The following is a 25,824-nucleotide window of genomic DNA, read 5'->3' as shown; positions in this document are numbered from 1 at the left end:
TATGAGTAATCCTGGCAAGAATAAGAGTTCTTTCTTAATTCATCAATGCTTTGAGTAAAACAAGAAATATATGTGTTCCTTTGTGTTGCAAGTATAAGAGAAATGCCATATACTCAGCATTTATTTTAATTATTTTTAACCTGCAGATCAAATTCTTTAAAATTTAAAATTTCAACTGTATTGTTAACATTTGAACTGTTCAGGTTTTGTAGCTTTAGAACTTGTTCCCCATATATCAGCCTTGTGTTTTACTCAGTATTTTCTATGTAGCTGAATTTGTAATTTCAAACCGATTTTTCTTGTGTGGCATAGATTTTTGTCTTTTAGCAAGCCTTTGGGTCCTTTAGATCTTTTGAACTCATCTGTCCATTCTCACTATTTGTCTTTGTGACTGCTGCCTTCCCATCAGGAATGCCCAGGACAGGCTGGGTTCTGTGGGGCAGCACTCCAGCTCTGCAGTGTGCCCACTTATGGGGAGGTCGTGAGGAGCATCTTTATACACTCACAGCACTTGATTGCAAAGGGTTCCCTGTAGATTTTTGCATTCAAATATTATTTCATTTTTTTCATTTAAGATAACTTCTAGCTTTCATTTGGCTTCTGAACCTTTGTTGTGTTGTGTTGGTGTCTCTCAAAATAATGATTAAATATTTACTGGACTGACTAGTCTAATTTTTTAAATATTGCAGCATTCTTAAAATCCCAGTTGCTGCTTGTACGTTGGGCAGATTCTAGTAATTGAGTAAAGATCTAATTAAGAATCCTCTTGCAAGAGTTTTGTCCCAATAGAGGGCATATCAAAATAGAAATGGTTCTTTAGTTCCACCAAAGACCTGAATTCACTGATTGTTTAAGTGAGGAGAAATTGAATCAGGTAGCTTTGCACTGAGTGCTGACTTGACTGCATGATATCCTCTGCTTTCCTTTAAAACACTGGATACCCCATATGGAAAAGATACACAGCACTTTGCTGAGATCAGAAGAGTGACATTGCTGTGACTTCTCAGTTGCATTGGGGGAACAATAGAGAACTCTAAAATAAATTTCTGTCTCTGAGAAAATGTTGAGAGCAACATAATTCATAATTTTTTGCCCACGCAACTGAAGCCTGTGAGCTGTATCTCCAGCCATAGCTTGTTTCATGCTCAAGTGTTAGTTCAATAAAATGAATATGTACTTTTCACCTGTCAGTGGCTAACCTAAATTGTAAATTAATTTGTATATGTCCCTGTTTTAAAATGTTCAAGTATATTATGTGCATGTGTTTAAAAAGATTCTATTTGTATATACATAAGTATGCATATGACAACATCAGACAGGATTTGGGATATTTATGAAGTTGACTTCTGGAATGTATCTTGTGATTCTGCAAGTTCTGCTCCCCGGGAGCTCTATCTTTCTTCCATTTATGTCAGTGGAAATCCTGCCTTTGCTCACAGGGTGTAGATGGATTCCTTTTCTTTGGTTCCCAACAGCAAAGCTGCTTTTTATCAGTGTTTGGTCTGTTTGCCTGTTGCTGAAGATAGTGAACAGTTTAAGATAGGCTTCAGGATAACTATTTTAGGATTAAAAGGCAGAGAAGATAGAGATTTTATTGCAAGTAAAAGAAAACAATAGAGTTTGCTCTTGTGCTTACAATGTTTATTGGTTTTTAAAGAGGTTTGTCAAGTAAAGAGTTGTCTGGCTCTCTCTCTGTGTATATATATATAAATATACAAATATATATGAAGAAATTTGAAGCCATTCAGATTAGAGTTTGAGAGTTAATATTTTTGCTGTTAAGGGTTTCACATGGTGTTGTTGCTGTGTAACCCCTGTCATGCAGGTTATACAATGTCATACATTCCCTTCTGTAAAAGTTGATTGCCATTTTTAGTGAGCAGGAGCTGTCTATTCAGACAGTAAAGCTGCTTTAGACCAGGTGATGAAGGAGCTGAAGTCCCCTTGGAAAGGGATGCAAGGAGAAGCAGCATGATAGGAATAAGGGTTTTTAAGGAATACACACACTCCTCCCACGTAAAATATGTATTTTAAAATGAGAAGTATAACAATTCCTGTTTGACTAGTACATAGACAGTAACAGAAGACATGAAATGTTTGAAAGAGGATGGTGCAGGAAGAGTCTTAGGGAAAGAAGTAAATTAATTTTAGATTTGAGTATTTTTCTGTCCAAATTCAGCAAAATAATTCAAGATATAGCCTAAAATTTAAGTAAGTGTTTGGCTTGCAATGGAATCAGAAGTACAGCTATATGTGCTTTTGTCCTCCAGGAGATTTGGGAGCTCGTAGAAACTAACTTTCATCAGATTAGTTTGTCAAAGTCAAATTGTCAGGGGGAGCTGAGAAGAAAGCAAAACTTGTGGTTAATGCACTTGAGACAGGGGGCTAAATAATGTTTCTTGATACAAAGCTTTGATTTCCAATGTCTTCAAGTAGAGTTGATAGAAAATTATGACTCTCTGATGTTTCAGAACTGGGATACATTTATTAAAGGAGTAAAGCTTTGAAAATAAAAATCCTTGAGCTATATATTAAAAATTTGAAGTTAAAGATTGCTTTCATTAATAGTACTTAAGTATGATGTAATATAGAAGCTTAAATTCTGTATTATTGTCAAATTTCAAAGTAAACAGATTTTAATTTTCAACACTCTTAGTGGACTTAACTAGTGTATTGAGTTACTTTCATACAGTCTTTTGCCTTGTGGGCTATAGGAAAAGCTGTAGGCAATACATATTTGACAGACATGCTTGTGCTGTAGTGTGGGTAAAAGGAAAAGAAATGGACTCATTTGTATTGTATTCAAACCAGGAAAGGAAATTAGTCTCATATATAGCTATATGTGATAATTCTATAATATAACAGTTTTTGTGTCATTCTAAAGCCATAAAAGAAACTTCATCCTGTAAGTTCAGTGTGTTACTTTGTAGCTAAAAAGTTCCATTCTCAAGATTTAAAATAGCAACTGGGACTAAATTAATACAATCCGGTTTTCAAATATGTAAGTTTATTGTGGTACCACACAAATAGAAATGAAAATAATGTGACTCCTGGCATAGTCATTAAGATTTCTAGTCACAGCACACCTGTTTCCTGGCACTGTCACCTGCACACTAAGGGGGAATACAGAGCATTTCAGATTTTGAGTCCAGATCCTCTGGGTTTTCTACTGCATAAGACTGCAGTTGATATTTTATGTATACAGCACTTAGAAAAGAGCATTCAGTTCTTCTTCATTTCCATTTTTTTGTCATATCAGTATCCAAGAGAAGAGAAATAAGTCAGCAGGAAATGGTTGGCTTTTATATGACAAATACTTTATAGTAAATGCTTCCCATTGTGTGGTATGAAATGTCTGAGTTACCTGAAACTCGGCATGAAGGTTAAATCGAGAAGAGTGCAGAGCAGCATATTTCATTTTCAGGGGTTTAATTTAAAAGGTAAACAGTTCTCCAGCTCGTGCTTCTCCATCTCCATCAGAATGTCTTACTGAATTAATCTGTTCATTTGGTGCTCAAGGGCACCATTTCAATGAAATAGTGAATTGAGTAATTTTCTTTTCAAGTTACAAAATTTTCCTCCTAATTGCTGTTGAAGTTTAGGAAGAAGGAATGCAGACTATTTAGGGTCTACAAAACAAAACTTAGCCTGTCAAGAGATGTTTTTATTCTTGCTATCTTGTAATGCTATAATCAAGAGAAGCAATTTATTCTAACAAATTATTGAATATAGAGCCCATAGAAACAGTTCAGATGGTGTTGCTTTGCATCATGACATTATGGGGAAAAAAAGGAAAGTAATTTACATGCTGCTTGGACAACTGCTAGATAAAAATATGGCAGTTTTATAACAACTCATGCGTCATTTAGATATTCTAGTAGCCTCCTGGTATAAAATGAAAATATAAAAATAAATTTTCTATATTTGTTTCTTATTGTGATGTTGAAGCTAAATTAACAAGTTACTTGGATTAATAAACTTTTCAGAGAAATCTTAACAGGGACACCTAATTACAAAAATAAAAGTAAACCTTACTTTTTTTGAATTTGAAATTTTACCGTCATTTTTCCCTTTCCTTACATGTCAATGTGCTTGATTTCACCTCTCTTCTCCTTCCCAAAATGTATTGTTTTATAAATATTGGCAAATTTTAATCTTACTTGCTCTATAGCTTTTTGGGCAGTTGCTAGTACTAAAGATATTCAGTGTTTATTTTTTTTAAAGAAAACTAAATATTGAATACTTCAAATCATGTGAAATGCTGAAGGCACTTCCTGCATGAAAAATATGGTTTTCTTCATTGTATCAAGTAAAACATCTTTGCATGAAGGCATAATAAATTATGGGTGCTTAATATCAATATTCTTCCTTAATTCAATTTATATTTTAGAAAATGGAGTCATCTCATCAGAATGTATCTGAACAAAACTTTTTTAAAGAGGAATCTGGACTGTTACATGAGAGTGAAGTTTTCATTTCAATATTGATTTTTTTTTTAAGGGAAAGCATCACTGTAAGCTTACTGTATATATAAGCTTGTACATTGTAAGCACTGTATGTACCATGTTTCTAAAGAGTTTTGAGGTGGGTTATTTTGTTGTTATTTTAAATTTGGAGTCTGTATTGGCCTTCAGGGTATTTTCAACCAGATTAAAGAACGAAATTAAGAAAGAAAACTGCAGTGTTGGAGAGAAGCACTGGACTGAGACACATTTTAACTAATATTGTTGATAGTTATTACTGTAATATAGGCTAGTGAAAAAATGGATCTCAATTTCATGAACTGCTGTGTTGTAGTTTGAAGAATCTCCTGAATAAAATTATAGGGTTGACTGCTAATACTTTATCTGAGGAGAAGACAGAAATAGTGCTTCCCTATTCAATAGCTGAGCAAGAGATAAGCCCTTGGGGTCTTGCTGCAGTTTTTTTATTGATGCTTTTTAATTAACAGTTGATTCCTGACCAGTTGACAAATTAACACATGGTTGGCATATGTCTTTAAATAACAAAATATTTAGATGACACTGGATTTTATTAGCATAACATTACTGAGTTATTTTTCTAACAGTGGCATTAAGCACAACACTAAAAAGAGATCCATTTTAGATTTATTTTCAAGCTTTCTTTTTTCTGCTGGCATATTTACTGATGAAAATGTTGCTTTGATTAAATTGGTGCTTGACTGAGGGCATTGCAGGACTGTAGCTCACCCTCAGCATGTCTGCTACTGGATGGGTTTGAAGCAATGCCTTTTTCAAACTACTTTATCTGAAAGCACTTTTCTGGTACCATTGAAATGAACCCAGAGCTGGAGATGGAAATGCATCAGCTATTTTAGTAGAGAAGCACAGAGTAATAATTACAATTATGTAGTAAATCTCTGTTTAAAGGAAAATAGATTTCTTTTCAAAACTGACAGTTCCTTGATTTCTTCTTTGTATCTCATCCTCTTAAATTCCTGTTTGTTCCACTAAACAATAAATGTACAAAAAAATCTCATGCTGGGATGGGGAAAATGGCAATTTCATGTATTGTATACCCTTGTTATGTTGTGTAATGCTGGCCCAGTTCTGCCATACAGAAACTGGCAATACAAGTAAGATGGAAATTTTAAGCTTATGTAGTTTCAGTAATTTTAAGGTTATTTTTTGTGTAATATAGTAATATAGGCATTTGGTATATTTAGGATTGGAAACTGTACCTTCCTAAAAGTTTTATGATGGAATAATTACTGAATAGCTACTGAATAGTTACTGAAGCACAGTTAGCCTGTGAAGTGAATATTTGCTGTATAACTTTTAATTACAAACTAGTGAGGATGAATCAGCAATTGAATATTTAATTAGCTCCCATCTCAATTTCTTATTTCCTGCTTCATTTTGAGCTTAGCATTTGGTGCCTCATAAATAGATAAAAAGTGATATGATAATTTTGCTAAGACTGGTTGGCCAAGATGGTGGAAAATACTAGGCTACGTTAGAATAACCTGAGTTTATTTCTGCAGTTGCAGGTTCAGCTTTGAATAGCACTATTGTCAGCTTAATCTAGGATGGGATGCATTGTGTGGTATCAGAGGCTGATTAAAGTCCTAAAGCCATATTTCCTTTTATTTCATATTTCCTTTTATCTTAATTGAGTTGGATTGAGCCCTCAGCTGTTTTGTTGTTTGGTTTTGTTTGGGTTATTTCTTCCCCCCTGGTGCTACCAGAAGGAGGTTGGTTAAATGCTAAGTAATGGTTAGAACCTCAGGAGCAGTGAGTTTGATGTTGATTGCAACAGCACCAAGCCCAGAATCTAAAAGTGTTTTATCTGTCTCTAAATCATGGCAGGTAACCATGGCAATCATAGCATTTCCAAAAGCTCTTGGAAAATATTTGAAACATCTTAAGTGAGCTGTCCCATTAATAATGAAGAGTATCAGTGTTTCACCATCTGTTCCATACTATCAGTGTGTATAAAAGACCAGCAGTTGTGTGAAACAATTTAAATTGCAAGTGGGAATGAACTTGGCTTGTGATGAAAAACTGCAAAACAGCATGGCATAAAATATGGTACATCAAGACTCTGCTTCTTAGTTTTACACCTTAACATAATTTTCTAATATATATTAAGAGCCTATAACTTTTCCATTATCTATTACAATTTTTAGAGATTTGTAATTTGATACTAGCCTTTTGCCATGGGCAGAAGAAATGTGGCAAATTATCAGTCAAAAAAAATCTCATGCAACAGTTTGGGAGATATGAATTTCAGATTAAAAATATTTTCCCAGATGTGTTTTGATGCTTCTGTAATCTGAAGGAGTTTTGCTTGTTAATTGAAATTTTGTGGTCTCTTAATCAAAACTGTATGCTCTTGAACTGTGGGCTAGTAAATTACTTTCACTGTAGTTAGTGCAAAAACAGTAGCAGTTTTATTTTTTAGAAAATATGCCTAGAAAACTTCAGTGAAATCTTAAAAGTGGGTCTTTTTTTAAGTACTGTTCCTTTATCTTCCTCTGTATGCATTTGTTTCCGTAAAAAAAGAAACTATGAAATCTAACCTTTAATATTGTGAAAATGCAAAGGGTTTTTGCGAAGTGTATATATTTGTAATTTTAACAAAATTGCTTTGTCCTCAAAGTACATTCACATCAAGTGTACATAAATGTGTATATTGAACCTTAGGGGAAGATCTTTGCTGTTTTCTGTGTGAGTACATATGCAAATGTGTAGGCTTGTGTCGACTCATACAATCACCAAAGACATGTACTAAAAGTAGGGGGCGGGTGTCACTGATACAAACCCAAATCAAAAAATTTCCATGTATTTTTTGCTTGTAAATAAAAGTAGGTGTTTGTTTATGAGTTGGAATGTAAAGTACTACCTAGATTTCTGCTGTGGATAATTGGGCCCAATAAAAAGAAGGTTATAGGTACCTTTTTATAATTTAAGACTGAAAAAATTGGCCAGGCTTTGAGCCAGTTGTGTTTTTCTGTTACCAATTGTTCTGTTTACTATATTGTGACAAAAACTCTTTATTACTGCAACAGCTTGGCAGTAACAACTCGGTGCTAAAATCAGTGCTCTGAGTAGCCGACCTGCTGTTGCAAAACACACGTTTAATGATAAAGTGCAGACCTGGAGCTGAATCATTTTGACCTTGGTTTACATTGCTTCTGGTGAGGACAGTAAGCCTTAGCACATGGTACAGAATTTCATGGTAGATTGCTTGGTGTTTGTTTTACAGATCAAATTCATGTCAGAGTTAAAGAACATTTTTAACTGTTTTCAGGCTGGGATTTTATTTCTGGGATGTTCTGGATGCCTTTTTCTTAGACAAATGGCAGAAAAATGGCCATATTATAAGCACTAATGTGATCAGCTGTAAACAGCAAAAAGTGCATGTTCCAGCAGTCTTAATTAGAAAAGTCCTTTGTGCCTTTATTTTCTGTAGTCAAGGAGACTCTTTAGAGTAACGTAAGGGATAGAAAATACCTACATTCAGCATTTGGCTCCTGTGTATAACAGAAGTCCTTCATGTGAAAGATGTTTTTATTTAAATACATTTGCAATGCAGAAGTCATACTGAAGGAATACAGCTTCTGCTTAAGAGAAAACTTAAACATAATTGAAATTATTTCACTGAAAACACTGTTTTTGAAGATTTGTGACCAAAAAAAACTTCAGGACTGAAAAAGTTGCTGAATGTGGTATTTAAAAGTGGAGGTTTTCTTGTGGGCTTGAAAACATAACTGACAGAAGGGATGAAGGTAGAACGAAGGAAGGGCAGTGAGGGCAGGGCAGTTCTTGGGAAGGGCTCTGAGCTGAGGTTGTCACACACTGGAAGTGGCTCATGGACCAAAGCAGGATTATCCTCATCTCTGCTCATGTGGCTAAAGCTTCCAGAACCAAAGCTCTTCCACAAACCTTTTCTTCTTCCCAGACATCTCCCATGCCTCCCTGTCTTGTCTTCTGCCTCACACAGCTGGTGGCAGCAAGTAAGTGTCCCTCCAGTGGGATGATGTGGTACTTTAAATCCTTGGAAAGAGGGGAACACAAGGTTGAGCCTCACCAGAGAATCCAGTGGGAACAAAAATCTTAGCGAAAAGAAAAAAAAATATTAACCCGGGTGTCAGTTGTTTAATTAGCATTGAACAGCACATTTATTTATTATTATAGTCCCATTGTATGGTAATAGTATGTGTTGTCATGAACTAAAATGTTTGCTTTAATGTTCCCACCAGCTTGTATAGGCTTCAGTTTCCACACATTTGTCCTGCAGCAGGGCAGGGAGCAAGCTCTGCTCCGCTCTGTCCCAGCAGCAGCTGCTCTCAGCTGTGGGAGGTGACCCTGCAGAAGAGTCTGGGGGGAGTTCCAACACTGCAGCTTTGTTGGTTTAATCAAGGATGAGTTTCAAATAACCTGCAACACAACTGGTGTGTGGAGCATGTGTATGTTGCTGAAAAAACATGTGCCTGATAAAAATTAAATAGCAAAGTATATAATATGTAGGGTTTTTTTTATTTTCAGTTAGATCTAGATTGAATTAATTTATTTGATTAATGAATACATTAATTAATTTTTGCATTACATTACTACATTGAATGAAATGTATTAATATAGAACTGGAATGTTGAAATAGGACTGGACATCTGTGCAAGTTCATATGTAGAAAACAAAATGACTCTCTATATAGTTTGGAATTTCATGAATTTAATTAAGCAACATAAGCACTGCTTAAGTTTTTGAAGTCTGTAAGTATGGATGTCTTCAGCAATTTCATACTATTCTTTTTATTCTTTCTAATTCTTTCTATTATGTCCCTACAATTATGTCTGATTTGTTATTCCTAAAAATATTCCTGTTCCTTGTAACTTCTAATGAGAGGGAAGAACAGAACAAAATGTGAGTGCAGGTTCTAGGAATGCTACAGCAAATTCCTCCTGAACTCGAAGGAGCATCCCTGCTTTGATGGTGTTGTTGTGTTCTATCTAGGGAAGCAATAACCTTCAGATTTGCATCCTCATGCATGGCAGCATGGGCTGAACCTTTTCCATACAATGAATTTATTCAGTGTTGTCAAATGTATTTATGGTGTTTTGTTGGCAGGTTGTTTTTTTTTTTTTTTCCCTCAAGAAACAAGAATTAATTTCAATGCCTTTTCCTACAGACATAAATAATACAGGTTAGATAGACACATCTTTCAGATAATGGTCGTTTTTGAGAGCTGTAGTTGTCTAATAATAGGTTTGGCTTTGTGCCTAAAGAACATACTGTGACATTTAAACCAGGTGAGCAGTGCCAGCATTCCCGAGACAGAACACTCTGGCTGGAGCATAAAGCATCCAGCACCTGATGTCACTGTAAACCTGTTGGAGCTCCCTGTTCCTGGGAAATGGGTCACCTTTAGATTGTAGTCCACTGTAATTGTGATCCCTCAAAGGAAAAAGGTTTAAACAACGTGTAAGTTATGGGATGCATGACATCTTGCTGGTTGTGATAAACTTTAACTTCTAATTCCATCAGCAGAATGTGGAGTTTATAGAACTATTCTATTTGTTTGGGCCAACATAGTATAAAATCCTGGATCTAAAATGCTACAGAAACTTCAGTAAAACATTTTAATGAGAGTTGTGTTTATTTAAAAAATCTACTATATTAAGATGTCATCACAAAATAATATTTTAATAACATAAAAATGTTGGACAAATACATTCTGGAGTTTGTGTACCCAACATCTGAAAAGTAGGAACTGGGGAGGGATTGTGGGAGTATGTCAGCATTTCCTCCTGCAAAGACTGGTAATTCTGGATCTCAAAAAAATTGCATAAGTTGTTATGCCACAGCCTCTGTGCTGCTGTTCTGCTGTGCCTCTCTAAGATTGCAGTGGTTTATGGTCCAGAAAAGACAGATTCTGCCAGGGAGAGGATCTGATATCCTGTCAGTGGATGTTTTTGTGGAACAGGTTTTATTAGGATTCATGGTTTTCCTTTATCTCTGAGGACAGTCAAGGGGTTTTTGCATATTGCCAACATATTTATATAGCCATAATAAAAGAGATAATAAAAAGATCAATTTTTATGCTTACCAGGACTGTTTAGTTACATTATGAAGTTGAGAAACATATTCTTTATGCCATTTATATTTTTTCCTCTCTATTTTTAGGATGCAAAGTTTGTAGAAGAGCGACGCAAGCAGCTACAAAATTACCTAAGGAATGTAATGAACAAAATTATTCAAACTGTGCCAGAATTCACAGCCAATCCCAAAAAAGAGACACTTATTCAGCTGATGCCCTTTTTTCTGTAAGTATCTGTCAAGTACTTAAGAAAATACTAAGGTTTTTTTTTATCACAGATTAATTTAAAATATAATACCAGCATCTCCAAAATCTTTAAAACAGTGGGTTTTTTTTAAAATAGAAGGCTTCTGTTCAGATTGCAGGTGCTTTTGTTATATGTAAAGGAATATATGACATAAAGAGTATTTTTTTGTTTATTTAAATGGTGATTTTGGATAAAAATCACAGTGTAAAGCTTTCAGAAATATCTAAGCGACTTTAAAATCTGCGTCCATACATGCTGTTCAAACATTAGGTATTCTCAATTTCCTTCATTTGGTCTTCTTTAGTTCTGTTTTGTTTTTTCTTGCATGGGGTTTGTTTTATTTTTTTAATCTTTTTTGGGGGGATGAGGGTAGAACACTGTTAGGGCCCTTACTAACCAAACTAAAAAGTCAAGTTGTTGAACTTTTTTTAGCTGAATTTTGCAGTCTGCTGATGCATGTTTTGATTTCATTAAAGTTGAATATGTCTAGAAATGACTTAATAGTTGTCAGTTAAGCACCTCAAACCCTTTCATATACCATCACACAAGGGGTATAATCTGGTAAAACTGTCCCTTTTCCCTTTCAACTTACTTCTTTATGTATTTGTAAATGATATTTAAAACTATTTAGGAAATAATACTAGTGTAAATATATTTTTGAAAGTCATGTTCTTTCACTAGTAATTTTTCAGTGTAATGGTTTTTCATTACTACACCTGCACAAATTATGTATAGATGGAACACTCATTTACAGTAAGTCCTCGTGAAATTTGCTCTCCACGAGCCTCTGCACAGGGATTGGGCATCTGTGCCTGTAAATTCATGGGTGGATTCATTTGCAGCTTCAAGACCAATTTCAAATGAGTATGTTTCATCACAGCACACATATTTAGTTGTATTATTGCCTGGTCTTTTGCAGAGTGTGTCAGATTTTCAAGTTGAAATTGCATTTCAAGAAAGCTCTATTTATTAGAAAATGTAATAGAGGAGTGGAAGAATGCCAAGATACATTTCGGGGCATTCATGAGTTTCTGATTTTTCTGTGGATTTGAAATCAATTTGATGAGACATCTTGCTGATGGTGTTATAAACGGTGATCTTTGTGGGGAAAACATCTTAAGAGACTTGCCTTTTGCTCCCTATGAACTTAATGTCTAGAATTTGACTAAGGGTTGTAAAGATGGAAATGGTTGAAAGTTCCAGTTGAGGGGCCCATGTGTAGATTTTTGTTGAGTCATTTTAAAGAAGTTATCCTTTACGTTGTAGTTAGTTTTGTATTTTAAAGAAGAGGAGGCAAATACAAAATATATTTGCAATTGTAAAATATAATTATAAATGCAATTATAGTCCTGTGTTTTTTTAAAAAGTCTTAATACACTATTGTTACAGAAATAATTTATTACACTATTTTTTGGTTCTGAGAAATGTAATTTCAAAAATTGTATATTTGTAATCTCCTGGCCACTTATGTCTAAAACAGGAGGGGAGAAAAAGCATCCTCTTACTACTCAGCCCTAAACAATTGCTTTCTAATACTTAGTCTTTTCTAAGTGTGTAAGTAGAATTTAGATCTCATGTTTCTGTTTATTAAAAGAAGTGCCAGGTATGGGGATCTGCACAGGACAAGATGAAAATCACAGTCCATGTAATGGGTTCTACCACTGCTGCACAAGTCGAAGTGAACACCATTTCCCTGTTATAAAACCCTCCAACTCTGTTTCTTCGAATAAATGTAATGTGAGATTCAATTAATTTCACAGAAAGAGCAAAGTTTTATTGAGAAGGCAGCACGTTTAAGGTCCAATATTCTAGGGGTACAATTTAGTTAGTGAAGCATTATGATACAAAATAATGCAGTTATCTCTAAAGAGAGATTTGCTGAAGGAAATCGGCCAGCATCATTTATCACTCATTCCTAAGCACCCCTGTGATGCACTGCACTGGTGCTAACCCTGGTGTGGGTGTGCCACAGGTGGCAAAAAACATGTTTATTCTTAGAGTTTATTTTTAAATTCAGCAATTTCATAATTCATAACATATCGCATGAGACAATGGACTGGAATGTTCTGTGTTACCTGGACATTATGGCAGAGATTCTGTTCCTACATATATCTGTGAATTGTTTCTGAGAACTTTTTTTATATAACAAATGTATCAGCATTCTCTCTTGGCTAGATGGTTCTCTCTGGGAATACTAGTGGGATTCTGGAAAAATTCAGCTGTTGAGCAAAATAACTATATTGCTCATCTATGGCAGCAGACAAAATAGTTTTTTAATGCATTTTACTACTGATATATCAGACTCTTCTGCGGCTACAGCAGCAGCATTAAATTAATAAAAAGAACTTTTCTAGAATGTGCTCCTTCTATCAGTGTCTGAAAGTGCCATCATTTCTAGGCTATCATTTGAACTCTCTGTGGCCTTTATTATCTGAGAGTCATGACCTGGCGCTGCTGGGGATCTAAGAAGCACCTGAAAGAAAATGCATTTCAGTTCCACTTATGATTGCCAACTTCCCCAGTATTATCCTTCTGTAATGGATTTTGAGCTTCATCAACAGGAGACCTTAAATATCTTGGAGTCTGTGAATTGTTTATTACAGTAATCAGTTGTAACCTTTGTACTGTATCTGCAATTCTTCTGTTAGGTTTAATAATATTTTGCTATAAAACACTGTAAATACATACAAAAATTCTGATATATTTAATTTTGCCTCTGTAGCAGAAATGTATGTACAGTTAGTTGCATCTTTATCAGTGAAGGAGTAATTACAAAACATTGAGGTATTAGTCCTAGGATTGTGCTGTAGACAGTAGTGATACCTCAGTCTGGGGAAAATATTACAGTCTTGATATACATGAAAAATCTCAAGGGCATTGGATCTGCCTGTTAGGAAGCAATGAAATAAAATTTAAAAAAATGAAAATTATCTGGTCTAAAGAGTTTCTTCTCATGGCAAAATTACATGACCAGGCTTCAGTGTGCAAATGAAAAATCCCATAAAGGTTATGTCTGATTAGGCATCCTATAGATAGAAATTACAGGGTCAGTTTTAATGAATCACTTTTAAGACCTTATTGTGGTCCTGTAATATGATTATGATGAACAGAACATAAGATTAATATATCTAAGACTGAATCCACTGTTACTGAATATTGCCTAAAATTTTTATTGTGAGTTTGTTCCTTTGGGAATACCTCCCTTTCAAGTGCAGTGGTTCCATACAATCAGGTGCAGATCTGATGAGGCAAAACATTTAAATTGATCTGAAATAGCCTGGCACTCTTACAGAGGAAGGAGTTGCTTTTATTTTGAAACCCAGCTAACAGTTTGCAGTACAATAATGTGAATGAGTTTGCTACATTTCTTCCCATTATGGTATCAAATGCTCATGGTGATTCGTGGAAATGTCTCTTGTTCTAAATCCTTCTGCTATGAACTGTCATTGATGTATTTTTTCTTTTATCAGTCTCTACCACTTGTAATCTCAGTTTGTATCTTTTTCAGTTTTGATACTGTGTTAGCTCAGTCACAGGATTGGTCAAAGAGTTTCCCTTATAGTCTACTTTCATGTCTTAATGTAAGAAATAGATTCTGGCTCTGCTAATTTGTATGCTTAAATGCTGAATAAAAAATTCTTTGTAGTAGTAAAATTGACATCACAAGATAAATTTTCCAGTCCATGTGGAGCAGAGTCTAAATCAAGAATTGGCACTGCTGAATTAGATTGCTACATCTGCTAGCTGGTGAAGGCCTTTCTGCTAATACTTACTAAAATGAACATTTATTTGCACTTACAATTGGTTCATTATGGATAAACAAAGCTGGTTATGACAAGTACAGTTGTGTTTTAATCACATTTTTATCAATATGAAAAATTATCGCACACCCTTAGCTCTTCATAAATATATATAAAACCAGGAGGAATCTTTGGCAACGAGAAGCACAATTCTTTGGACCATGTAACTGAGTCTTCCAATATAAGTCATCATATAGATGGTATGATTTCAAGTATGTAAGAAGCTAAAAGCTGTAAAAAGTTGGGAAAAGGAATTCTAAAGTGCTGTGATGGTCCATTTTTCTATCTCTGTGGTTTCTGTATCAATTGCCCTCATTTTTTAAAAGAGATTTTCTTTCCATAGTCCTCATAATGGCCACAAACTGAAATGCAGGAAAAATAATAAAACCCCCTTTTTTTCCACTGAGGAAGATGGAACCCTCTAGCAGTTTGCCCAGAGGTTACTGGCACTCCATGCTTGGATTTGGCAGGACACAGCCCTGGGCAGCCTTGTGGGGATCTCCACCAGCCTTGGTGCCTTCCGACCTCAAATTGTCTGTGAAGCTCGAGGATAATCTTAACTCGAGCTGCGTTTTACACCCACCCTGCACAAAGAAGTGTTGGCAAAACTCCAGCTGCTCCCACAGTGTTTGTTACCTGTGAGCAAAACAAAAGATGGGAAGCTTCTACAACACGGAAGCTACTGCACTTGGTAGCTATGCAGAGCTATTCAGTAGGAATAGAGCCACTTTGCTGGCTCTTTTGCATTGGTAGTGCAAGTGTTTGGATAAAAATACATGCAAGAATGGTATAAACACAATTTGGTGAATATTTTCACAGGTTGCTGTGCTAATTACTTTTTTATCTCATATTGTAGGCCACAGGTACATGCTACACTAGTTTCTAAATAACAGTTTTATGTTCTGCTGAGTTGCAAAGCTGGGCATTTACTCCCTTGTGGGAGCTGTTCAAATAGATGCTTTAACAAATGCAGGGAATCTGCTCAGTAAATCATCAGCAGGTTCTGTTGTCTGCAGGATGTCTTTGAACACCAAAGGAGTCATCAGTTCTTCGTGATGATTAGAGGATTGTAATTTTCAAAAACTGTTGTCTCCATTACCCCTGGGTGACATTACTGGCAACATATTTGATAGCAGAAGTTGTGTTCTTAGGTGTTTTGTGTCAGTTGTCTTTGAGTCACCAAGTTAAACTGTAGTAAAAAGAAAATAAAAATCTCTATTCCTACCTCTTTCTCATTTTGTAAAATGCTTCCACCCTCTTAGAAGGTAAAGTTATGAGAAATGTGATAGAGAGACTGATAGGCAAATTTCCTTGCCAACCAATCAGCTACTCAAAAAAGCATGTCATCCTGGGAAAACTCCTCTCAGATTTATTTAGCACTAAACAGTGTTTAATGCCAAGTATCTGCTTTTGGTCTTGCAGAAAACAAAGTTAAAATATTGTGGAAGAATAGATGTTTGTCTTGAAAGAATTGAAGGACTTTGGTTTGGATTTAGCAGTTTTCTCATCTCTATTTCAGTTGCACCTGTCAGTGTGTCATTGAGAACATTTAAATGTGTATATTAGATGTATGAGAGGTAAAAAGAACATTAACTTCTCTACAATACCATTGCAAGTATTAAAATGTTGCTGCCAAGTAGAAATGAAATAATTCTTTTAGGAAAGTTACTGTGAGGCACCTGTGAATGTTGTATTTCTGGGTTCATTTTAAAGAAATTGACAATTGACCCTTTCAAAATTAGTTTTGAGATATTTTAGAGAGATTAAAACATTTGCTCAGACTCAGTTAACTACAGATTAGTGCAACAATTATATTTCATTCAATAACTTCATCCCCACAAGGGATAGGTCATGTACAACAGATGTGGCACAATTTTAGTGTAAGGAATGAACCTATTTAAAGTAAGATTTTTGAATACACAGACATGAATATATTTGCATATGAAGATAGAGGTACAACTGTTCTGCTGTTATTGCATCTTCAGATAAACAATAAAATGAAAGGCATACAAGTAATCCCTGAAGTGCTGTCAAACAATATTGAAGCAAAGTAAGGAAGTTTTAAATACAATTTTGAATTGGTTGATTTCTCAACAAGTGAGTTGGTGATGACATGACACTTGTGAAGGTTATCAGGGTGCATATCTGTGCCTTCTACTGGAATGAATGGCAGCACTCAGCTCAAGCACCCTACAGTAGGTTGGTGCTGGATTGCTCCCCTGTGTTACCAGCTGGGCACTGCATGGCTTCAGTGCCTCCTCACCACGTCCCAGCTGTGCTGTGTAACAGGAATAAGCTCTCTGGTAGAATATAGTAAGCACTCCGGAATAAAATTTACATGAACAAACTGGAAACAGCATTTGCTTAAATATGGGACTTTTAATTAGTAAAGCACCTTCTAATGCCTGAAACGTGCTAATGAAACTAATTTATTGCTGTGTTAATTGATTGATCTAATGTAGAGACATTACACAATATTTATCTTTCAGTTGAACTGTGTTGCCAAGCACTGATGAATGTTGAAGTAAAAATATCTTAGATATCTAAAGTTTGATTATCATGTTCACATAATGTAGGAAGTTTCAGTGCAAAAAATGTGATATTCTTTTGAGGAATTTTTGTTGATGATAGAATTAAAATACTTGATTTTGAGTGGATTGTTTTTAACAAACATAGAGTTGTCTCACTGTTATTCTTGGGTTCTGCATTCCTCACTTTGTAACTGACAGTTTTGGTTTTAGTCTTTCATAACCTATGATGCTTGACATCAGACTTAAAAAAAGCATCATGCTTGTTTTGATCTAAGTGAAATGTGAAGAAGTAGGGCAAAAATTGTTTGGTCAAAGTATATGAAAATTCAAACTTTCATCTCTTTCCTTTCTGCCAGAATTGCCTGTTACATTGTGTTCTGTGGTTTTGCACATATTGATGTTCAAGATGTGTATTACATGCCATTTTTAAATGTCTTAAAGTTTTCATTTCCCTGCTCTGGGTAATTAAGAGGGTTTATGAATGTTAGAGAGAAAAGAAGAAAGGAAGAAATACATCAGCAGGAATAGAAACAGTGATAAAGTGGGCAAGAAAATGCAGGAAGAGGCATGGGATGCTTGAAGTTAAAAGCAAGAGGGGTTGACTATATTAGGGAACTCTGGATAAACACTGGTACTTTAGGCTTTCTAGAAGCATTTGGCTTTATACAGCTGGTTTTATCCAAACATATGAAGATGATATGATTGAAGGTTTTCATTTTACAATGGATCTATCTGGGCTTTGACAGGTGATTTGTGAAATAATTAAAGCTTTGTATAGGACATGAAAAACTGACACACATTCCCATTGATTATTCAAGTCTGTCAGGGAGCATTTATTGCAATTCTGCTGCTCCTTTGCACAGGGTGAAGAGCTGTTCTGCATCCTCTCGTTTTGTTCAGACTGAAGGTTTGCAAAATAATTTCTTACCAGTGGTTTGTCTTTTTAGATGGTCAGAATAGGTTCTAAAATCTCTGACCTGAGCTAGGGAAGGGTGCTTATCACAGCAATACCATTAATAGCAGTCACCGTCTTCAGACAGTTGCTGGAGATGGAAATATATTCCAAATGCCCATCAGCACTGAAGGTATTTGCTGACTTCAGCTTGGTTCTGCTGTTATTTTTACAGAAGTTAACAGTCAAGTAATTGCTCACTGGAGTTTAAATGACATTTTTTGATCAGGAAGAATATTTTACATAGTCCCTAATGATTTACATGAGGCATATAAAATAACCAACAAGATATGCCTTTTGTATAAAAACACTGTAATCCTTTACATGTCAGATAAAAATTAAACAAGGTCCAAATTTGGAGTCAGAGTATATGTTTTGATATATTTAAAACTATTTTTGTAGTTGCTGATTTTCTTCTCAATTGTTAAAGTAAAAAGGATTAGAGAATCTGTTTGGTTTTCTTAGTTCTTTATTTCTCTCAGCTGCATTTCTACAGGTTGTTTCTTTTCAGCAGCTGGTCTTATTAAATTTTCCAGCACTGCCCAATGCAAATAAGTTTTATTCAGATGAAAGAATATGTTTATGTCTCTTGACTACGGTTTTAAGGCACCACTGAATAAGAAGTGCTTGAGTATTCAGAAGTACAATTGGAAAGACTTTGTCCTGCAGGGGTGGGTAATAGTGAAAGTATTACAGAAACACTAAGCTCACCCTAATGAAACACCTCAGTGTGGCAGTGTTCCAGGGCTTAGATACCTCAAAGAAAAGGTGTTCTTCATTTTTGTCTTGGTGTGATGCTCAGTAAAGCTGGGGTGCCATTCAGCAACTCCATAATGCTGAAGGGGATTATGTATTGTATTTATTGCCTTACCATTAAAAAAAAAAATCAACTTCACTTTGAAATAGTGTGACTTACACCAATTACCATCTCAATAAAGTAAGTGAGACTTGCTTTGCCGAATTAATTGCTATGAATTGTTCAACAGGCCTCACAAATAGGTGTTTATGAGCAGATTTCCATCAATTAGATTTTTATCATGCTTCTTTATATTCAGAGTGACCTTTACAGTGCTTATGAGAAGAATAATTTAGTGCATACTGTACAAGGATTGAATACTCTCCAGTCACCATTGGAAACATTTGAGGGCTTCTGATCTTTACAGTCGCCTTGGAATAAACTCTTGTTTAATGCTGCCTGAGAAAATAAGAATTATGTTTGAAATTCCTGAAACAAATGACAGAGAGGCTGTGTTATGATACTTCTTTTGCATGTGTAGAAAATAGAAAGAAAGCAAGTAGATTGACAGCAACAGTTAAAAAGCACTTTGTGTGTTGCTAACTGGTGTATATTGGTTTTATTTATAATCACGTAATTTATCAAGCTCTGGAACAAATAGAGATTATGTTGAAAACAGCCATGGTCAATGTAAGAGCAAACTTCAGTGCTGCACCAAAGGAGCTAGTCCTTAGCTAGGACAGGGTTTTTAAACTCTGGGGTTTGTGTCTCTAACACTCTGAACTTGTAGCAGTGCAAGAAGAGGTTAAGATTTTTTGGATAAAAGAACACAGAGCCAGTTAAAGTTTTGTGTCATTACAGCACTGGTCCTGTTTCCTTGGTTACAAGTCACTTGCACTCCCTTGTTAAAAAGTGAATTTTTTATATATTCAGGCATTTCTGTACTGAGCAGGTGTTTCTGAAATTGGTAGCAAAAAATGGGCTCTAGAGCCAGGAAAGAAAGTTTCAATTTGGAGGTTGGGCACACCATTCCTGTCAGCATATTTACTGCACACTCATGTCTGGCAGGGAGTTGCCAAGGTGGATTTGATTAACTAAATCAGAAACTGTTTCTAATTTTAAACACATACAAAAATCCTGCTTCTGTTTTGTCCATACCTAACTCATAAACAATGGATCCAATATTTTTTAAAGCTCCTTATACTATTTTTGGCATAAGGAGCTTTAAGAACAAATTTTTGCATCCAGGCTATGAAAAGTGGAATGTTAGAAATGCTAATATAGTTAAGTGTGCAGGACTTCAAAGTTCTGTCCTCATTCTTGATAGCATGAAAGCACTTTACTGTGGGATAAGGTATGGAACAATCAGTTTACTTTTTTTTTTTTTGCTTTCAGCTATGTTGACAGCCATTTTGAGACCATTTCTTTGTAGTGTGGTGTGCTCGTCTTCAGTGAGTAAAAGAATAAAGATGTTCTTGTCAGATGAGCCGTATGACAGCTGTACCTGACACTCAAATATAGAGTTGCTGTGCCTTTCTTGTAAGCACTGTGGTTTCTACCAATATTCTCACTTTATTCCCTTCTGATTATCAGCACTGCTCAATATATTGAATTAATGACATACAGGAATAGAATTTAACCCAAGAAGATGTCATTATCATAACATGTTAAAGTGCACAGCACAGTGTCAAGGTGGTAGTTTAAATTAATTTAACAGGAGTACATAAAACCAGAAAAGTCCAGATTGCAACAGTCTGCACTTGTTCACAAGAGTCATTCTTTCAACTGGAGACACTTGTTCATTAAGAACTTTCAAGTGAGGTTTTCAGCCTGGAGGAGTGTACTGAAAATAATGGAATTTTTCACAAAATATATTTGGAAAGGTAGAGAGAACAAAAATTTGTCAAATACTCAAGTAGGATATGCTCACTGAGCTTGGGCAGTCCAGTGTCACACTGTGATTGAGGTGAGGGTGGCTGAAAACCAGACTGAGTCAACAGGGACTTGAGGCCTATATTGTATTAAAGGAAATGTGAAATGAGGGCAAACTGAACCATCAAACAGGTGAATCAATTTTAAAGAGATAACTAAATGTTATTAATACAGGAGGGAATTGTTTTATGTGGGGAGCTTGTGGGAATGATGATTTCTGGACAACAGAGGTTTGACGCACCAGTGTAGAATCAACTTAGCACAGGAGTTTGTTAGGAGAAGAATGAGGTATGAACAGGAGCAAACAATAGCTGGGTTTTAGTGGGTAACAGTGTTGTGCTGTCAGTGTGAATTATTATAGAAAGTAAACTGGAGAAGGTAGGGAATACAAGAATAAATGAATAAGAGTAGAGGAATGTTGTAAAATATAACAGGAGCAAGAGACTGAATGAGACAGACTGGATTGATTGAAGAGAATGTACGTTAAAATGATGTGAAAATGGTGGAAAAGAATGTTAAAAAAGAGAGCACTTGCACAGGATTTATTTTCCTTTACTGCATTTTATGCACACATAGAAGAAGCCATTTCATTAGAAGGGTATTGGGATTTTCTTTCAGTTTTTGAAATGGCAGTGGTAGCTGAACTAGCAACCAAAGGTGTTAACCATAGACACAGAATTTTTATTTAAACACTATGTGGAAGGTGTTTTCTCTTCTGTAAACAAGGCTTTAAAAAAATATACATGGGTGATTCTGGTATTTTTGAATATTCTTATTGTGTATAAAGATGCAGCTCCATGTAGCATCTTGGGGTGAGAAAGTCTGGTGCAATGAGCATTCTGCATTCAGCGTTACTCCTTGTACAGAGCAATGTAAATGCCTGGCAAGAGGAGATCCCTCTGCTTTGGTTGTCTGACCAGCTTGGTGGTCATTCATTGGACCTGTTCTCTGTGTGCTGGGACAAAACTGCCTCTCATCCTTTGATCCTCAGCTCTGTAAGCTTCCATTCTCTCCATTTCATACCCTGAATATACTTCTGTGAAGTGCTTTCAGCATAATTCAGGATGATTTTTTTTTTTAAGTACTGGAAACTTGGAAAATGCACAAGCAAACAGCTTCTATCTTCAACTTTATTGTCTGCATACTTTAAAATCAATTTTTGCTCATGTAAACATTTAGTAGATTCTGAGGTAATTTATATGTTGATCCATTCCATTAAGCAGTAGATGTACTCTACTCATCCTGAAACCCTAGAATCTGGATTTCCTCAGTAGGAAACAATTTCTTGTGCAGTTCTAAAACTCTGCTGTCACTGTTCATTGGTATCAGGATACTGTTAGTGGATATATGAAATTACAAAATGTGCATGTGTGGGGCATATGCAAATACACACAAAACTAAATCTAGGTGGCAATTTTAATATTTAAAATGTAGATATTTGTGGCATCATCTGTGTCAGTTTACTGTGCTCATTCTCCAGGCCTAAGGTGTGAACTCCACGGAAGGATACAGGAGTGAGATCCTTGTGCCTTGGAGAGCCAGCCCCAGGGGGACAGGGGACCCTCCTGGGTGGGCTGTGCTTGGCTCAGAGCGCGTTGGCACCTTGGGCTCATTGTGGTTTTGCCTTTGAGCTGTGCCTGCTGCTCAGTCTGTGCCAGACCAGCTCAGCCAGGCCTGCCCAGAGCCTCAGTCTGCCTGGCAGCCCCACTTCCCACTTGTCCCACTTGTCTGTGTGAGATTCAGTCTCCCTGAGGACTGGGGTGGTGCTCTGTTCTGCAGCTCCTGCTGGGTTTATGGGCTCTTTGTGCTGTGTTTGTCTCCAGGAGCAATGCCAAGGGGCTGTACCTAAAACCTGGATTAAAAATGTGCATGTTTTAGTTCTCATGCAAAATAATGAATCAAGAGTTGCAAAGCACAACCATGAAGACAGTCAAATACAAACCAATGCCTGTAAACCTGCTCTCCATTACCTTCCCAGTCTGCACCTGATTACTGATAACTGTAAAACATTGACACCAAAATTTTCACCAAAGTTTGAGAGTTTGACATCTCTACAGGATTGATAAAAGTTTTCTTACTAAGCACACAGAACGTTTCTACTTGAATAGCTAAGAAATATAACAGGGCATTTTGTTTCTTCTTCCCTTCAAATTATAGTAATTATGAAAGATTCAGACTTTTTTTTGTTCATTAACTAAGTATACTTAATTTGTAAAGGAAGAAGCGTGTAGTTATTTCTTTTTACTGTCTTTCCAGTTGTCTAGTTATTTCTTTTTACTGTGTAGATCAGTTTCTGGCATGATTGTCTGAGTAGAATTCTTTTTAAAAATTGCTTTAATGATATACATAATTTAATGAAAAAGAGTTTTATTTTCTGTTATCCTACTTTTTCTAGTAAATGGGACTAGACATGTCTGAACAGTTTATTTCCTAGTTACCCTCTCTGTAACAATTTGCTCCATTATTCTGCTGGAATTGACTTTTTCAGAGGAGGAGAGCGCAGAGGAGTTTGCAACTCAGTCAATCAATAGCTGAGAATGTGCTAAAATGCTGGGAGTGTAAGCAAGTGCAGATTCCTCTGTGTTATTGCTGTCCGTGCTGTATGACATGCTTCCAGCATGTGGGAGCTCTCATACCTTGAACTACCAAAGCTGTGTCTTTTTGTTCCTTTTCAATCAAAGTCCCCAAAATTAATACAGTGTTTTAAAATGGGCACAAAATTTTCAATATAAAAAGCCCACAAACATATAGAATTACATTGCATCCTAATGCATATTTTTATGTAGCATCTGGGTCATCAAAGAGCACCAGACTGGCCAAAAAAAAAAAAAAAGATAATTTTCTTCTCAGTATAATTTTTACCTGCTGCTGAGCAGGTATGAGTACACTAAATTGCCTCTATAGTGACTGAATAATGGGACATGTGTATGGTAGGAGCCTTTTACTGCATGGTTGTTCAGGACTGGCTCAGGTGCCTCAATGTGTCATGTGCACACCCCACAGACACCTCTGATGGAGCTGTATAATGTTCTTTTCACTAAGTTTTCCCTTCTTGAGCCAATTTCCTGGCCTTACCTAAATCTACATGAATTCCCTGTAATGAATTTGTGATTTTTAAAGCTTACTTTTGGCCTACTAAATCCTGTGAAACAGTTTGTAATATTTATTCTACAGCTGCATTTAAACTAGCTGATCTATAATTGCTTGTTAAGTTTCTCTTTCTGGAGCTTATTTTAAGAAAATTGCCAGCTTTAGATATTCACAGTCAAATCTCAGCATATGAAGATTGCATAACAGCCAGTCCAGGAGATGTATTTTGGAGAACTTACAGGTAGGGAAAGGGAACCATCTGCAGGTCCCTGACAGAAAACAAGTTTCCAGCAGAAAGTGTTTTGAACACTGTCGATGTGAACATGTTGTTTTGTAAGAAGCCATCTGGTCAGTCAGAGCAATCTGTGTGCAAGTGCAGATGGATCCAGGAGCTCGGAGATCCAGAACCCCGAGTTCCCTCTCCTGCTCCTCAAGACGAGGCCCTGGGGACTCCCCCTGTGAGGATGTGCTGACCCACTGCATGCAGCCATCCTGCATCCCACAGCTGAGCTCTTTGTGGGAATGGCACAATGCTGGAAGGAGGAGCAATTCCCCAAGTTCCATTCTCCATCCAGTTGAAAGCAGGGTGCAGGTAGGTGGGATGGCAGGAGGGCTTGGAGCAGATGGGATGGTGAGCTTCCCTTATTGGTAAGTTCTCATAGCCCACAACTCTTCTAGTGATGTTTTTTGAAATTTGAATTTGAAATATACAGTTGAAGAGGGAATTATTTTTAAAATATATGTTCAGAGAAGGAATAGAAACTGATTAATGGAACTGAAAGAAACCAAAGAAAATAAAACTGTATTTATCATATGCATTGTATTTATAATATATTTAGAAGTTGCATAGCATGGAACTGTGACACTTAAAGATGTTTTTGAAGCCATACTGTTCTCACAGAGTGAGGTTATTTCTACTCCTGATTGATGTGCTGAAAGGAACTTAGGGGCTTCTTACTTACTTTAATCAGTCTGCATGGCAAAATATATTACTTAAAGTACACCAGTGTGGCCTGGGGGATGTGACCTCCACAAAACCCAGTCTGGAGATTTGTGAGCTTAATTCTCTACTTAGTAAAATCATACTAGAGTCATGAAACTGATAGACACAGTTTATAACAGATGACTCCTGGTATGAACCAGTTACTGAAATTCAGAGTGTATGTTCAAGAGAAAGACATTAATTTGACATTTTCAGCTTGAATTCTATTAACAGGGGAAGCTTGATAGAGATACTTGCCAATAATGCACAGCATCAAAAAATCATTTTTCTTCTATGAGTTTCTAAAATGTGGGAGAGTAGAAGAACTAGACCAGCACATGTGCATTCTATGTACAAAGGCAGCACCTCCAGTGAGAATAGGATTTAGGGGATTTGTTGTTTGGGAAGCAGGGTCTGAGTTCCATGACCTACCAGCTTGGCTCTATCTCCTTCTGGTCAGCACATAGAGCACTGCTCTTTCTTGAGTTCCCAAACACCCACTGTCATGTCACCATGCCTTTCTGATACTCTGTGAAATGGAAAATGGCATTTCCAAGGTGTCTGGTGCAGAAAAACAATGAATGGCCCCTGTAAGTCCCTGTCTGCTTTCATTGCTGCCTGGTGACCATCCCAATGGGCACTGCTGGTATTTGCACCAGGCACATCAGGCCTTGGTGGAGGAGGAGCTGCTATACATTCAGCCTTTTTCATTTTGGGTGGTTCTCTGTGACAGCTGCAAACACTTTTGGCACAGGATGGCATTTGCAAACAGTTTTGGTGTGGTGGATTTCTGTATGTATTGTCAGAGACATAACAAGCTGAGCTCTCAGACCTGAATTTATGATGTTTGCTCCAGATCCCCTGAAATGTCAATATCTCAAAGCAATTGCCCTTGAGAAATCTTTTATGCAGGGGGAAAAAGGAGAATAATTATTGAAAATACACTGTTCTTTAAATCAGAATGAGTGTGTGCAAATGTATTCCCATATGTAAA

The 25,824-nt window shown here is 36.2% G+C and overlaps 1 protein-coding gene across 2 annotated transcripts in view; it reads left to right on the top strand.

Moving 5' to 3' along the window:
* Positions 1-25,824, top strand: part of SNX29 (sorting nexin 29) — a 99,090-nt gene that overhangs the window by 60,123 nt on the left and 13,143 nt on the right. For both annotated transcript variants that reach the window (XM_014252728.2, XM_088064102.1), the window contains one exon: positions 10,647-10,786. In XM_014252728.2, coding sequence (XP_014108203.1) covers positions 10,647-10,786 — 140 coding nt within the window. The remainder of the gene's footprint in view (positions 1-10,646; positions 10,787-25,824) is intronic.

Source organism: Pseudopodoces humilis, chromosome 18 (assembly GCF_049639895.1).
Source record: "Pseudopodoces humilis isolate 2021_Gansu_Grassland_sample_001 chromosome 18, ASM4963989v1, whole genome shotgun sequence".
NCBI lineage: Eukaryota > Metazoa > Chordata > Aves > Passeriformes > Paridae > Pseudopodoces > Pseudopodoces humilis.
This window is presented reverse-complemented; position numbering and strand designations above follow the sequence as displayed.